At 45.9% G+C, this 12,541-nt stretch overlaps 1 protein-coding gene across 1 annotated transcript in view; it reads right to left on the bottom strand.

The window, feature by feature from the left end:
• TMC7 (transmembrane channel like 7) overlaps positions 1–12,541 on the bottom strand; it is a 71,853-nt gene that overhangs the window by 3,164 nt on the left and 56,148 nt on the right. The window contains exons 10-15 of the mRNA XM_010367150.2: positions 12,282–12,399; positions 11,845–11,942; positions 10,043–10,229; positions 6,979–7,109; positions 1,694–1,849; positions 141–219 (exon numbers count right to left, since the gene is read on the bottom strand). Coding sequence (XP_010365452.1) covers positions 141–219; positions 1,694–1,849; positions 6,979–7,109; positions 10,043–10,229; positions 11,845–11,942; positions 12,282–12,399 — 769 coding nt within the window. The remainder of the gene's footprint in view (positions 1–140; positions 220–1,693; positions 1,850–6,978; positions 7,110–10,042; positions 10,230–11,844; positions 11,943–12,281; positions 12,400–12,541) is intronic.

Raw genomic sequence — 12,541 nt, 5'->3', positions numbered from 1 at the left:
GCCTGAAGGCAGAGTTTTGGGGACGTGGTGGTGAGAGAAGGCTGCAGTAATTTCACTCCCTCCCAGGAATACACCACTTTCCTTGTGGTGTCCTGGGTAAATGTCCCCAGTCATGACCCTCTTTGGCTGTGCTTCCTTACCAGGGATAGCTGCTCTCGGAGCTGGATGACCACCCGTTTGTGTGCTCCAGCTAAGGCAATGAAGTAAAACATGATGAGGCTGCAACACAACACAGACAGGTCACTAGGGAGTCTGTATCATCTAAAGGCCACTAGAAAAACAACCTAACATATTTTTCCTTGGAACAGTTCTACTTTTGTTAGAAAAGAAGGCTGGGTACGATGGCTCATTTGCATATTCCCAGTGCTTTGCCCAGGCAGAAGGATCACTTAAGGCCAGGAGTTTGAGACCAGCCCAGGCAACATAGTGAGAGTCCCATCTCTAGAAAAATAAAATATGGCCGGGTGTGGTGGCTCATGCCTGTAATCCCAGCACTTTAGGAGGCCGAGGCAGGCAGATCACCTGAGGTCAGGAGTTTGAAATCAGCCTGATCAACACAGTGAAACCCCATCTCTACTAAAAATACAAAAATTAGCTGGGAGTAGTGGTGGGTACCTATAATCCCAGCTACTCAGGAGGCTGAGACAGGAGAATCACTTCAACCCAAGAGGCAGAGGTTGCAGTGAGCCGAGATCGCGCCACTGCACTACTGCCTGGGCAACAGAGCAAGCCTCCGTCTAAAAAAAAAGAAAAAGAAAATGTAAAATTAGCCAGGCATGGTGGCGTGAGCCTGTAGTTCCCAGCTGCTCAGGAAGCTGAGGCGGGAGGATTTGAGCCCAGAAGTTCAAGGCTGCAGTGAGCTATGATCACACTACCACACTCCAGAATGGGCAACAGAGCCAGACCCTGCTCTACAAAAAAATAAAGAAAACCCTCATCTCTTCCAAGCAGAGGATATAAGAAACAGCTACTGAAGTTTTTATTTGGCAGTGGCAGCAGAATCTGATTTATGCCTTGCTTTTTAATTTTAATATTAAAATTTGCTGATGTCCCCCTTGTACATACAGAATGACAGAAAGAGAGAACGACATGGTTGAGAAAGTCAGCTGGGCATGTAATTAACATGTGGATGATCACTGTGGAGACTCTCTAGCCCATTTCCTCATTTGTAAAATAGGGAAAACATAATAAAACCAGTGATTTTGAGCTTTGGATAAAATCATTTTATTTTATTTATTTATTTATTTATTTATTTATTTATTTATTTATTTATTTATTTTTGAGACAGAGTTTCACTCTTATTGCCCAGGCTTGAGTGCAATGGCGTGATCTCAGCTCACTGCAACCTCTGCCTCTCAGGTTCAAGTGATTCTCCTGCCTCAGCCTCCCAAGTAGCTAGAATTACATGCCTGGCTAATTTTATATATTTTTTACTAAAGATGGTGTTTCACCATGTTGGTCAGGCTGGTCTCGAACTCCTGGCCTCCAGTGATCCAACCGCCTCAGCCTCCCAAAGTGTTGGGATTACAGGCCTGAGCCACCGCGCCTGGCCTGTTATGCCCATTTTAGAGACAGGAAAGTGCAGTTCAAAGAAGCTCAGTAACTTGTCAAGTCTAGAGTGACCCCCACCCCCTACCATTTCCCAATGGGAGGAGCCCACATGCCTCAGTGGGTCCCAGTGGTTCTCACTCACCAAATAATCATGAAGAAAGGAACTGCAAAGGCTTCAGAAGTGACGCCGTGGATGAAGGACTGCAGCGAGCTGGGGAAGGTGCTCACCGTCTTGGGGATGACCTCCCAGGTGGTGTTGAAGTTGGTGAATGGCCCACAGGCTTTCGAGGAAGGGATGCTGCCAGGACACAGACCAACAGGCTCAGAAGGAGCGTGCAGCACAGGCTGAGTGCCCTGCCTTGGCACACCCAGAATGTTTTGTTAACAGTGGCCTACAAGGAGCCGCCTGACCTCCTGGGCCTTCTGGAATGTTTGGGTTGAAAATGCTTACCCCAGCTGGGCATGGTGGCTCACAAATGTCATCCCAGCACTTTGGGAGCTGAGGAAGGTGGATCACCTGAGGTCAGGAATTCGAGACCCGGCTGACCAAAATGGTGAAACCCCATCTCTACTAAAAATACAAAAATTAGCCGGGCATGGTGGTGCATGCCCACCCAGCTACTTGGGAGGCCGAGACAGGAGAATCACCTGAACCTGAGAGGCGGAGGTTGCAGTGAGCAGAGATTGCACCACTGCACTCCAGCCTGGGCAACAAGAGCAAAACTCCATCTCAAAAAAAAAAGAAAGAAAGAAAGAAAAGAAAACAAAAGAAGAGAAAAGAGAAAGAAAGAAAGAAAGCGCTTACCCTGAAATTTCATCAAGTCTCTAGACCTAACTTCCAGTTTACAGGAAATTCAGGACAGAAGAGCAAGTTAAATGAGAGTGTAAGAAAATAACAAGACAAATCCAAAATGTGGGCATTCTGCTCTCCGGTCTCTTAATTGAGAAGTGAGGAAACTGGCCTGGACTCTTCAAAGAATCAGGAATTAAAAGAGACTAAGGAGGGAGCGCAATAGCTAATGCATGCTGGGCTTGATACCTAGGTGAGGTGGATAGGTATAGCAAACCACCATGGCACACATTTACCTAGGTAACAAACCTGCACGTCCTGCACATGTACCCCAGAACTTAAAATTTAGATTTAAATTTTAAAAAAGAGAGACTAAGGAGATAGAACAAACAGAAGCAATGGGTCAAACTTGAAAGATCACTATTTTAAAAACAAATCTGTAATCCCAGCACTTTGGGAGGCCAAGGCCGGTGTATCATCTGAGGTCAGGAAATGGAGGCCAGCCTGGCCAACGTGGCAAAGCCCCGTCTCTACTAAAAATACAATAATTAGCCGGGCATGGTGGCGGGTGCCTGTAATCCCAGCTACTCGGGAGGCTGAGGCACAAGAGTTGCTTGAACCCGAGAGGTGGAGATTGCAGTGAGCTGAGATCGGGCCACTGTACTCCAGCCTGGGTGACAGAGCGAGAGCGAGACGCCATCTCGGGGAAAAAAAAAAAAGCTATACTAAAGACGATTGAGGGACAATTGGAGAAATTTAAAATGGCAGAAATATGATATTAGTATTAATCTTCTTAAGTGTGATATATTATTGTGGAAACACATAAAGAGGAGTGCCCTTAGTCTTAGGAGCTGCACACTGAAGTATTTAGCAATGAAATATTATGATGTCTATAAGTTAATTTCAAATTATTTCCTATCCAAAAAAAAGTATGCATACAGAAAACAAATCCAGTTGGCCCCCCACATCCAAAGGTTCTCCATCATCAAATTCAACCAACCTCAGATAAAAATATTTGAAAAATAAAAAACAACAATACAGCCAGGCATGGTGGCTCGTGCCTATAATCCCGGCACTTTGGGAGGCCAAGGCAGATGGATCACTTGAGGTCGGGAGTTTGAGACCAGCCTGGCCAATATGGCGAAACCCTGTCTCTACTAAAAATACAAAAATTAACCAGGCATGGTGGGGGCACGTGCCTGTAATCCCAGCTACTCCAGCGGCTGAGGCATGAGAATCACTTGAACCCGGGAGGCAGAGGTTGCAGTGAGCCAAGATGGCAACACTGCACTCCAGCCTCGGTGACAGAGCGAGACTCCCTCTCAAAATAAACCAAAAAAACAAAAAACAAAGCAAATACCATGTTTTTTTTTTTTTTTTTTTTTTTTTTTTTCCTGAGATAAGAGTTGCACTCTCGCCAGGCGCGGTGGCTCAAGCCTGTAATCCCAGCACTTTGGGAGGCCGAGACGGGCGGATCACGAGGTCAGGAGATTGAGACCATCCTGGCTAATATGGTGAAACCCCATCTCTACTAAAAAATACAAAAAACTAGCCGGGCGAGGTGGCAGGCGCCTGTAGTCCCAGCTACTTGGGAGGCTGAGGCAGGAGAATGGCGTAAACCCGGGGGGCGGAGCTTGCAGTGAGCTGAGATCCAGCCACTGCACTCCAGCCTGGGCGACACAGCGAGACTCCATCTCAAAAAAAAAAAAAAAAAAAAAAAAAAAGAGTTGCACTCTCGTTGCTCAGGCTGGAGTGCAATCGTGTAATCTCGGCTCACTGCAACCTCTGCCTCCAGGGTTCAAGTGATTCTCGTGCCTCAACCTCTGGAGTAGCTGGAATTACAGGCGCCCACCACCGTGCCCAGCCAATTTTGAATTTTTAGCAGAGACAGGGTTTCTCCATGTTGGTCAGACTGGTCTCGAACTCCTGACCTCGGGTGATCCACCTGCCTCAGCCTCCCAAAGTGCTGGGATTACAGGCGTGAGCCACCATGCCCGGCCTACCATGCCATTTTATAGCAAGGACTTGAGCATCTGAAGATTTTAATATGGTTCGGGGGAAGATCATGGAATCAGTTGCCGAAAGATACTGAGGGAGAGTGCATAGTAAAATGTTAACAATTGGGACATCCGATTGAAGGGCATATGAGTTTTACTGCTGCTAGTTTTTCAACTTTTCTGTGGATTTAAAATTTTTCAAAATGAAAAGGAGAAAAAAAATAAAATTACAATAGGAAAGCACTAACATTAAGACCTGGAAAGAACTGACTAAATTCCCATCACAAAGGTCTGTGTATAAGACTTTCCATTGCAGCCCTTTATGTAGGTATAAAAATAAATTCCTGGAAACAACCTAAATGTTGTTTAAGGAAATGGATGAACAATTTATGGTCCATTCATATGATGGAATACTAAAGAACCATTGAGAGAAAAAGAAAGAAAAGTGGCCAGTCACAGTGGCTTACGCCTGTAATCCCAGCACTTTGAGAGGTGGAGGTGGGAGGATCACTTGGGCTCAGGAGTTCAAAACCAGCCTGGACAACATAGCAAGATGGCATCTTAAAAAAAAAAAAAAAAAAAGACAGAAAAGACACAAATGTGAGGAGATGACCATCACTCAGAGGAAAATTGAGTACTTGAGAAGGAATGAGAAAATGAATTTTCACCATTTTTGTATATCTTTTGAATTTTGTGCTATGTGAATGCATTTCCTATTTTAAAAAATCAGGCCGGGCGCGGTGGCTCATATCTGTAATCCCAGCACTTTGGGAGACTGAGGCGGGCGGATCACCTGAGGTTGGGAGTTCGATACGAGCCTGACCAACATGGAGAAACCCCATCTCTACTAAAAATACAAAATTAGCCGGGTGTGGTGGCACATGCCTGTAATCCCAGCAACTCAGGAGGCTGAGGCAGGAGAATCGCTTGAACTCGAGAGGCAGAGGTTGCGGTGAGCAGAGATCACACCACTGCACTTCAGCCTGGGCAACAAGAGCGAAACCTCATCTCAAAAAAAAAAAAAGAAAGAAAAAAAATCAAAGCTAAAAATATTTTTTAAAGAAGAAGAGTTTTGTATGTCCATGGACATGAGAAAGGATACAATATAAAACTAAGTGAAAAAAAAAAAAAAAAAAAGAAAAAATATTAAATGAAAAAATGTTACCAAACAGGATTATACTACTATCTCATTTTTTTCTGAAAAAATAAATAATTGCTTTTCATAAATAATTTCCGGAAATATTCATAAGAAAATGTTAACAGTCATTACGTAACCTATGGAGAGTGAAAATAAGAGGTGAAGTTAAGGAGCAATTTTTTTCTCTTCAATTTACACCCTTCAGTACTGCTTGAATTTTTTATATAACGTACATTACCATAACAATAAAAAGCAACAAAACACATACAGAATCAAATTGTTAAAAAAGAGCCACCAAGCACAGTGGCTCACACCTGTAATACCAGCACTTTGGGAGGCCGACATGTGCGGATCACTTGAGATAAGGAGTTCGAGACCAGCCTGGCCAACATGGTGATACCCCGTCTCTACTAAAAATACAAAAATTAGCTGGGTGTAGTGGCAGGCGCCTGTAATCCCAGCTAGTTGGGAGGCTGAGGCAGTAGAATTGCTTCAACCTGGGAGGCAGAGGTTGCAGGGAGCCAAGATCACAGCACTGTACTCTATCCTGGGCAACAGAGTGAGACTGCATCTCATAAAAAAAAGAACAAAATCTGAGAGAGGGACTCAAAGTTCCAGGCTTTTCCTTTTTTGTTTGTCTGTTTGTTTGCTTGTTTTTTGTTTTTAATTTGTGATGAGGTCTTGCTATGTTGCCAGGGCTGGTCTTGAACTCCTTGGATCAAGCGATCCCCCTGCCCCACCTTGGCCTCCCAAAGTGCTGGATTACAGGTGTGAGCCACCGCACCCGTCCAGGCTTTTAATTTAAAGATGAAGAAACAAAATTCGGCCTGGTGTGGTGGCTCATGCCTGTAATCCCAATACTTTAGAAGGCCGAAGCAAGAGGATCAATTGAGCTCAGGAGTCGAGATCAGCGTGGGCAACATAGTGAGGCCTCGTCTGTACAGAAAAATAATAAAATTTAAATAAGTAGCCAGGCATGGTGGTGCGCACCTGTAGTCTCAGCTACTCAGGAGGCTGAGGCAAGAAGATCGCTTGAGCCTTGAAAGTCTTGACAGCCTCTGTGGGTAGAACACCATGAGAAAAGCCAGTAAAGCCACGGTGGCTCACACCTGTAATCCCAGCACTTTGGGAGGCCGAAGCGGGCAGATCACCTGAAGTCAGGAGTTCGAGACCAGCCTGGCCAACATGGCGAAACCCTGTCTCTACTAAAAATATAAAAATCAGCCGGGCATAGTGGCACACACCTGTAGTCCCAGCTACTCAGGAGGCTGTTTGAACCTGGGGAGATGGAGATTGTAGTCCCAGCTACTTGGAAGAATTGTTTGAACCTGGGAGATGGAGGTTGCAGTGAGCCAAGATTGCGCCACCGCACTCCAGCCTGGGTGACAGCGCAAGACTCCGTCTCAACAACAACAACAAAAAAGTGATATGACGGATCCTTTTACATAAAAGAGGAACAGATCAAGAAGCAATGAAATGTTCTAGAAAACAGTCGCATTTACCGTGATATGCTGATTGTCAGAGGTATGATTGCCAAACACAGCCCGATCAACAACACCAACAGGAAGAAGAAATTAGAATTGGATGCTCTGAACGGCCTGGGGGAGGGTCTGCAGGTGTAAAGCAGACTCCACTACAAGGAGAGAAAGAAAGAAAAATTAAGATCAATGAGTACAGCTTCTATAAGGATAAATAAGCGCATTCCTGCATTACAGTGGGAATGTTAATCACTCTAATCTTTCCAGAGGGTAGTCCAGCAATACAGATCAAAATGAAAAAGGTTTCATCCAGACTCCAAACTCTGGAGAATTCATGCTGATGAAATAGAAGGGGAAATGGGCCAAAACACAGGTATGTAGATGTTTTGTTTGTTTGAGACGGAGTCTCACTCTGTCGCCCAGGCTGGAGTGCAGTGGTGCAATCTTGGCTCACTGCAAGCTCCGCCTCCCAGGTTCACACCATTCTCCTGCCTCAGCCTCCCGAGTAGCTGGGACCACAGGCTCCCGCCACCATGCCTGGCTAATTTTTTGTATTTTTAGGAGAGACGGCGTTTCACCGTGTTAGCCAGGATGGTCTCAATCTCCTGACCTCGTGATCTGCCCGCCTTGGCCTCCCAAAGTGCTGGGATTACAGGCGTGGGCCTCCCAAAATACTGGGATTACAGGCATGAGCCACCATGCCCGGCCGGGTATGTGGATGTTTAATGCTACAGTCATTGATAACACGGAATAACTGCAAGCAACCTAAATAGCTATCAGTGGGGGTTTGTGGCTGGGTGAGACATCTCACGTCTGTAATCCCAGCACTTTGGGAGGTCAGGGCAGGAGGATCACTTGAGGCCAGGAGTTTGAGGCTGCAGTGAGCTATGATCATGCTATTGCACTCCAGCTTGGGCAACAGAGAAAGACCCTGTCTCAAAAAGAAAAGTGGAGGTGGGGAGCAGGAGTTCATTAGGTTATAGTTAAAGGTTAAAATACATCTGTATAGAATGAAATACCATACAGTCCTAAAGACGATGAGGCCAGGCACAGTGTCTCACACCTGTAATCCCAGCATTTCGAGAGGCCTAGGTGGGTGGATCACTTGAAGCCAGGAGTTCGAGACCAGCCTGGCCAACATGGTGAAACCCCGTTTCTACTAAAAATACAAAAATTAGCTGGGCCTGGTGGTGCGTGCCTGTAATCCCAGCTACTCAAGAGGCTGAGGCACAAGAATCACTTGAACACGGGAGGCGGAGGCTGCAGTGAGCTGAGATCACGCCATGGCACTCCAACCTGGAGTGAGACCCTGTCTCAAAAAATTTGTTCTTAAATAAAATAAAATATAGTACTTTGTCAAAGGGTGGGTGTAATCAGTGCATGATAATTTGTGTAAAGTACAGGCAGAGTGGGAACACATGGCATTATAATCTACTATTATTACTAACACTATTATTATTATTAACACTATTATTATGATTTTCTATTTTGAATCCTCAGGGCCTAGCATAATAGGTAATCAATAAATATTGGGCTTGTTAACAGAGGGTACCTCTGGAAGAAGGGACAGAAGTTACTGTATACATACGTGCATTATTTAAATGTTTAATATTGTATTGCCTCTACAATAAAGAAAAAAGAGGCTGGGCGCAGTGGCTCATGCCTATAATCTCAGCACTTTGGGAGGCCGAGGTGGGCAGATCACCTGAGCCAACATGGAGAAACCCTGTCTCCAATAAAAATACAAAATTAACCGGGCATGGTGGCGCATGCCTGTAATCCCAGCTACTAAGGAAGATGAGGCCAGAGAGTCGCTTGAACCCGGGAAATGGAGATTGCCGTGAGCCAAGATTGAGCCATTGCACTCCAACCTGGGCAACAAGAGCAAAACTCCGTCTCAAAAAATAAAATAAATAAAATAAAATAAAAAGAGGTTAATAAGCCCAGATGAACCAGTCATCTACAAGGCTACGTCTCTCATTAGCACTTAGTTCTGGCTCAATGGACTGTGAACCGCCCAAGGTCTTACACAAATCATTGAGACCTGAAAATAAATGCACTGGTCCAGGCAGGGTGGCTCACACCTGCAATTCCAGCACTTTTGGGGGCTGAAGTGGAAGGATTACTTGAGCCCAGGAGTTCAAGACCAGCCTGGGCAACATGGCAAGACCTCCATCTCTAATTAAAAAAAAAAAAAAAATTCAAAAAACCAAATAAATTTTTAAAATGCATTGGCTCCAAAATACAACAGAAAAGTATAAAATACATCTGGCCTTAACAAAACAATTCTTAACAAAACTCTCAAAATTATAAAAACATAAAAATTCATCAAGAGTAGGCCGGGCGCGGTGGCTCACGCCTGTAATCCCAGCACTTCGGGAGGCCAAGGTGGTTGGATCATGAGGTCAGGAGTTCAAGACCAGCCTGGCCAAAATGGTGAAACCCCGTCTTTACTAAACGTACAAAAATTACAGTACGCCTGTAATCCCAGCTACTCAGGAGGCTAAGGCAGGAGAATCGCTTGAACCTGGAGGGGCGGAGGTTGCAGTGAGCTGAGATCGCACCACTGCACTCCAGCCTGGGCGACAGAGCAAGACTCCATCTCAAAAAAAAGAAAATTCCATCAAGAGTCTTTTTCGGACGGGCACAGTGGCTCACGCTTGCAATCCCAGCACTTTAGAAGCCGAGGCCGGTGGATCACGAGGTCACAAATTCAAGACCAGCCTAGACAAGTTGGTGAAACCCCATCTCTACTAAAAACACAAAAATTAGCCAGGCGCAGTGGCAGGCTCCTGTAGTCCCAGCTACTCAAGAGGCTGGGGCAGGAGAATCACTTGAACTCAGGAGGGGGAGGATGCAATGAGCCGAGATCGCGCCACTGCACTCCAGCCTGGGTAACAGAGTGAGACTCCATCTCAATAAAAAAGCATATTTTTCTAGGATAAATGTATATTTTAAATAAAGGATGTAATTTTGACATGTCTCATGGGATATGAGGTGAGCTCCAGACATACTGGTGCCCTGGAAGGTTGAAAACGGCCCAGCATATGAGCCCCCATTCCAGCCCCCATTCCCACTGGCTCCTTACCTCTTTCACATAGAAGATGATAATGAATTTCAAGGTTGCAATTGCAGGGAGAAGGGGTGAGAAAAAGGCTCCGATCCAGCAGATGGTTTGCCCATAAACTATCCCCAGGACGTTATCAGGAATGGCAAACTCCTGCTGCCCCCAGCACTGAATCAGCTTCCAAGAGGAACAGTAGGTCACCAGGAGCCTGGAAACAGACAATTCTCACTTGGGCTACCGGTGTCTGCCAAGGCCACAGAACCATATTGCAAAGATCAGGACTATTTCCATGCATATTTCTCATGGACACTGGTTAGTCATGTGTCTTAAAGATGCAGAATATAATGAACTCGGGAATCATTAAGATCAGGTTCCAAGTCTCAGATCTACAGTTCGGCACTCAAATTGATACAATTCTTGACTTTTTTTTTTTTTTTTTTTGAGACAAGGTCTCACTCTGTCACCCAGTCTGGAGTGCAGTGGTGCAATTGTAGCTCACTGTACTCTCGACCTCCAAGCCTCAAACGATCCTCCTGCCTCAGCCTCCCGAGTGGCTGAGACTACATGTGCATGCTTGGCTAATTGGCTAATTTTTGTTTTTTGTAGGGACAGGGTCTCACTATTTTGCCCAGGCTGGTCTCAAACTCCTGGCCTCAAGTGATCCTCCTTCCTTGGCCTCACCAGTGCTAGGATTATGGGTGTAAGCCACTGTGCCCAGGCTTCCATATTCATTTTTAAGGACTCACTAGACCTCTGGCCTCTGCCTAGATTATCTGCATACATGGGTAAAGAGTGGTTAAGTGAACAGAGAATAATAACAGAAATGACAACACAGTTTATGATAATCATGCTGGTGATAGCTAATATTTTGCTGAGTTCTGTACTGTGGAGTGTTCTCAGTGCTTTCATCTGCATTAATTATCCTATTTACTCCTCACCACAAAGTTACTGGGTGAGTACTTCTACTATCCCCATTTTACAGATGAGAAAATAGGCACAGAGCTTAAATAATTTGCCCGAGGTCACATGAGTAGCAAGCGGCAGGGCAGGAGCTTGAACCCAGATCAGGAGACAGACGTCCATTGCCGCCTGGAGGGTCTGCACCTTTTGTGCTGATGGCAGAAGGCCATCCCCAGCAAAACCTCATGGAAAGTGACCCCATTTCTGCTCTTCATGCTGCCTTTAGATGAGCAACTAATGAATGCTGAGGTCAACAGCCTGGAGCTGCTTGAAAGTTTCCAGTTGTGAACAGACACAATGGTTCAAATCTGTAATCCCAGCACTTTGGAAGACTGAGGCAGGAGGATCATTTGAGGCCAGTTTGAGACCAGCCTGGGCAACATAGCAAGAGTTCCTCTCTATAAAAAATTAAAAACTTGGCCTGGCACGGTGGCTCATGCCTCTAACCCTAGCACTTTCGGAGGCCGAGGCAGGTGGATCATGAGGTCAGGATATCAAGACCATCCTGGCTAACATGGTGAAACCCTGTCTCTACTAAAAATACAAAAAATTAGCCAGGTGTGGTGGCAGGTGCCTGTAGTCCCAGCTACTTGGGAGGCTGAGGCAGGAGAATCGCTTGAACCTGGGAGGCAGAGGTTGCAGTGAGCCGAGATTGCGCCACTGTACTCCAGCCTGGGTGACACAGCAAGACCCTGCCTCAAAAAAAAAAAAGAAATACAGTTGCCAGTTGTCAGATTTTAAGGGCTATAGAGTCATCCAGCAGCTTCTGGAATGCAGCTGCAATGGACCCTCCAGTTTGTGTGTGTGTGTGTGTGTGTGTGTGTGTGGTGGGGGGGGATAATATGGGCACCCCTCACACTTACTTTCTAGGAAAATCCACGAAGAGTGTCACAGCCAAGACGATGATGAAGTCAAAGATCATCAACTTGTACATTTCCTGCCCAACTTGGGTCTCCCAGCACTGAAACCAAAGAGAGTGAGGGAAACTGAAAGACCCTAGCTGAGGCAGAGAAAGCCAGGCTCCCAAGACACCTTCTAATTCCCTTTCCAACTCCAGATCCTGTGGCTCCAGCGAGGGCATCAGCTGATGCAAACTCTGAACCTCAGCACAGACTTTGGTTTCCAAGCCCTCAGAAGTGCCTGGGGTTGGACTCCAAGGGGCCACACTCTGTCTCATCACTAGAACTGGAAAGCGAAGCAACTGCAGTTCAAACCCATGACTTCAACGGCTGTTCTCTTGACCAGGACCCTGTACTCCGGAAGGACCCAGCCAGCCGCATGCCCCCGCCCCGCAACTCACCGGGTAGAGTTTCTGGTTGTAGCCGCAGAGGTCGCAGGTGTCATCATCACAGGATGTGATCTTAGAGCCCAGCGTGAACACCAGGACACATATGGTGGCCAGCCGCATAAAGACACACCTTCGGAAAGAGAAGGAGGAGAGAGGATGGGAAGATGAGGCCCTCAGGGCGGCTGGTCCCTTGGAACCGCGGCTAGGGAATGTAGAAGCTGCCTTTTTTTTCTTTTTCTTTTTCTTTTTTTTTTGAGACTGAGTATCGCTCT

The sequence above is a fragment of the Rhinopithecus roxellana genome, chromosome 20 (genome assembly GCF_007565055.1).
Source record: "Rhinopithecus roxellana isolate Shanxi Qingling chromosome 20, ASM756505v1, whole genome shotgun sequence".
Classification (NCBI taxonomy): Eukaryota; Metazoa; Chordata; class Mammalia; order Primates; family Cercopithecidae; genus Rhinopithecus; species Rhinopithecus roxellana.
The sequence above is the reverse complement of the archived record's forward strand: the minus strand, read 5'-3'. Positions and strand labels throughout refer to the sequence as shown.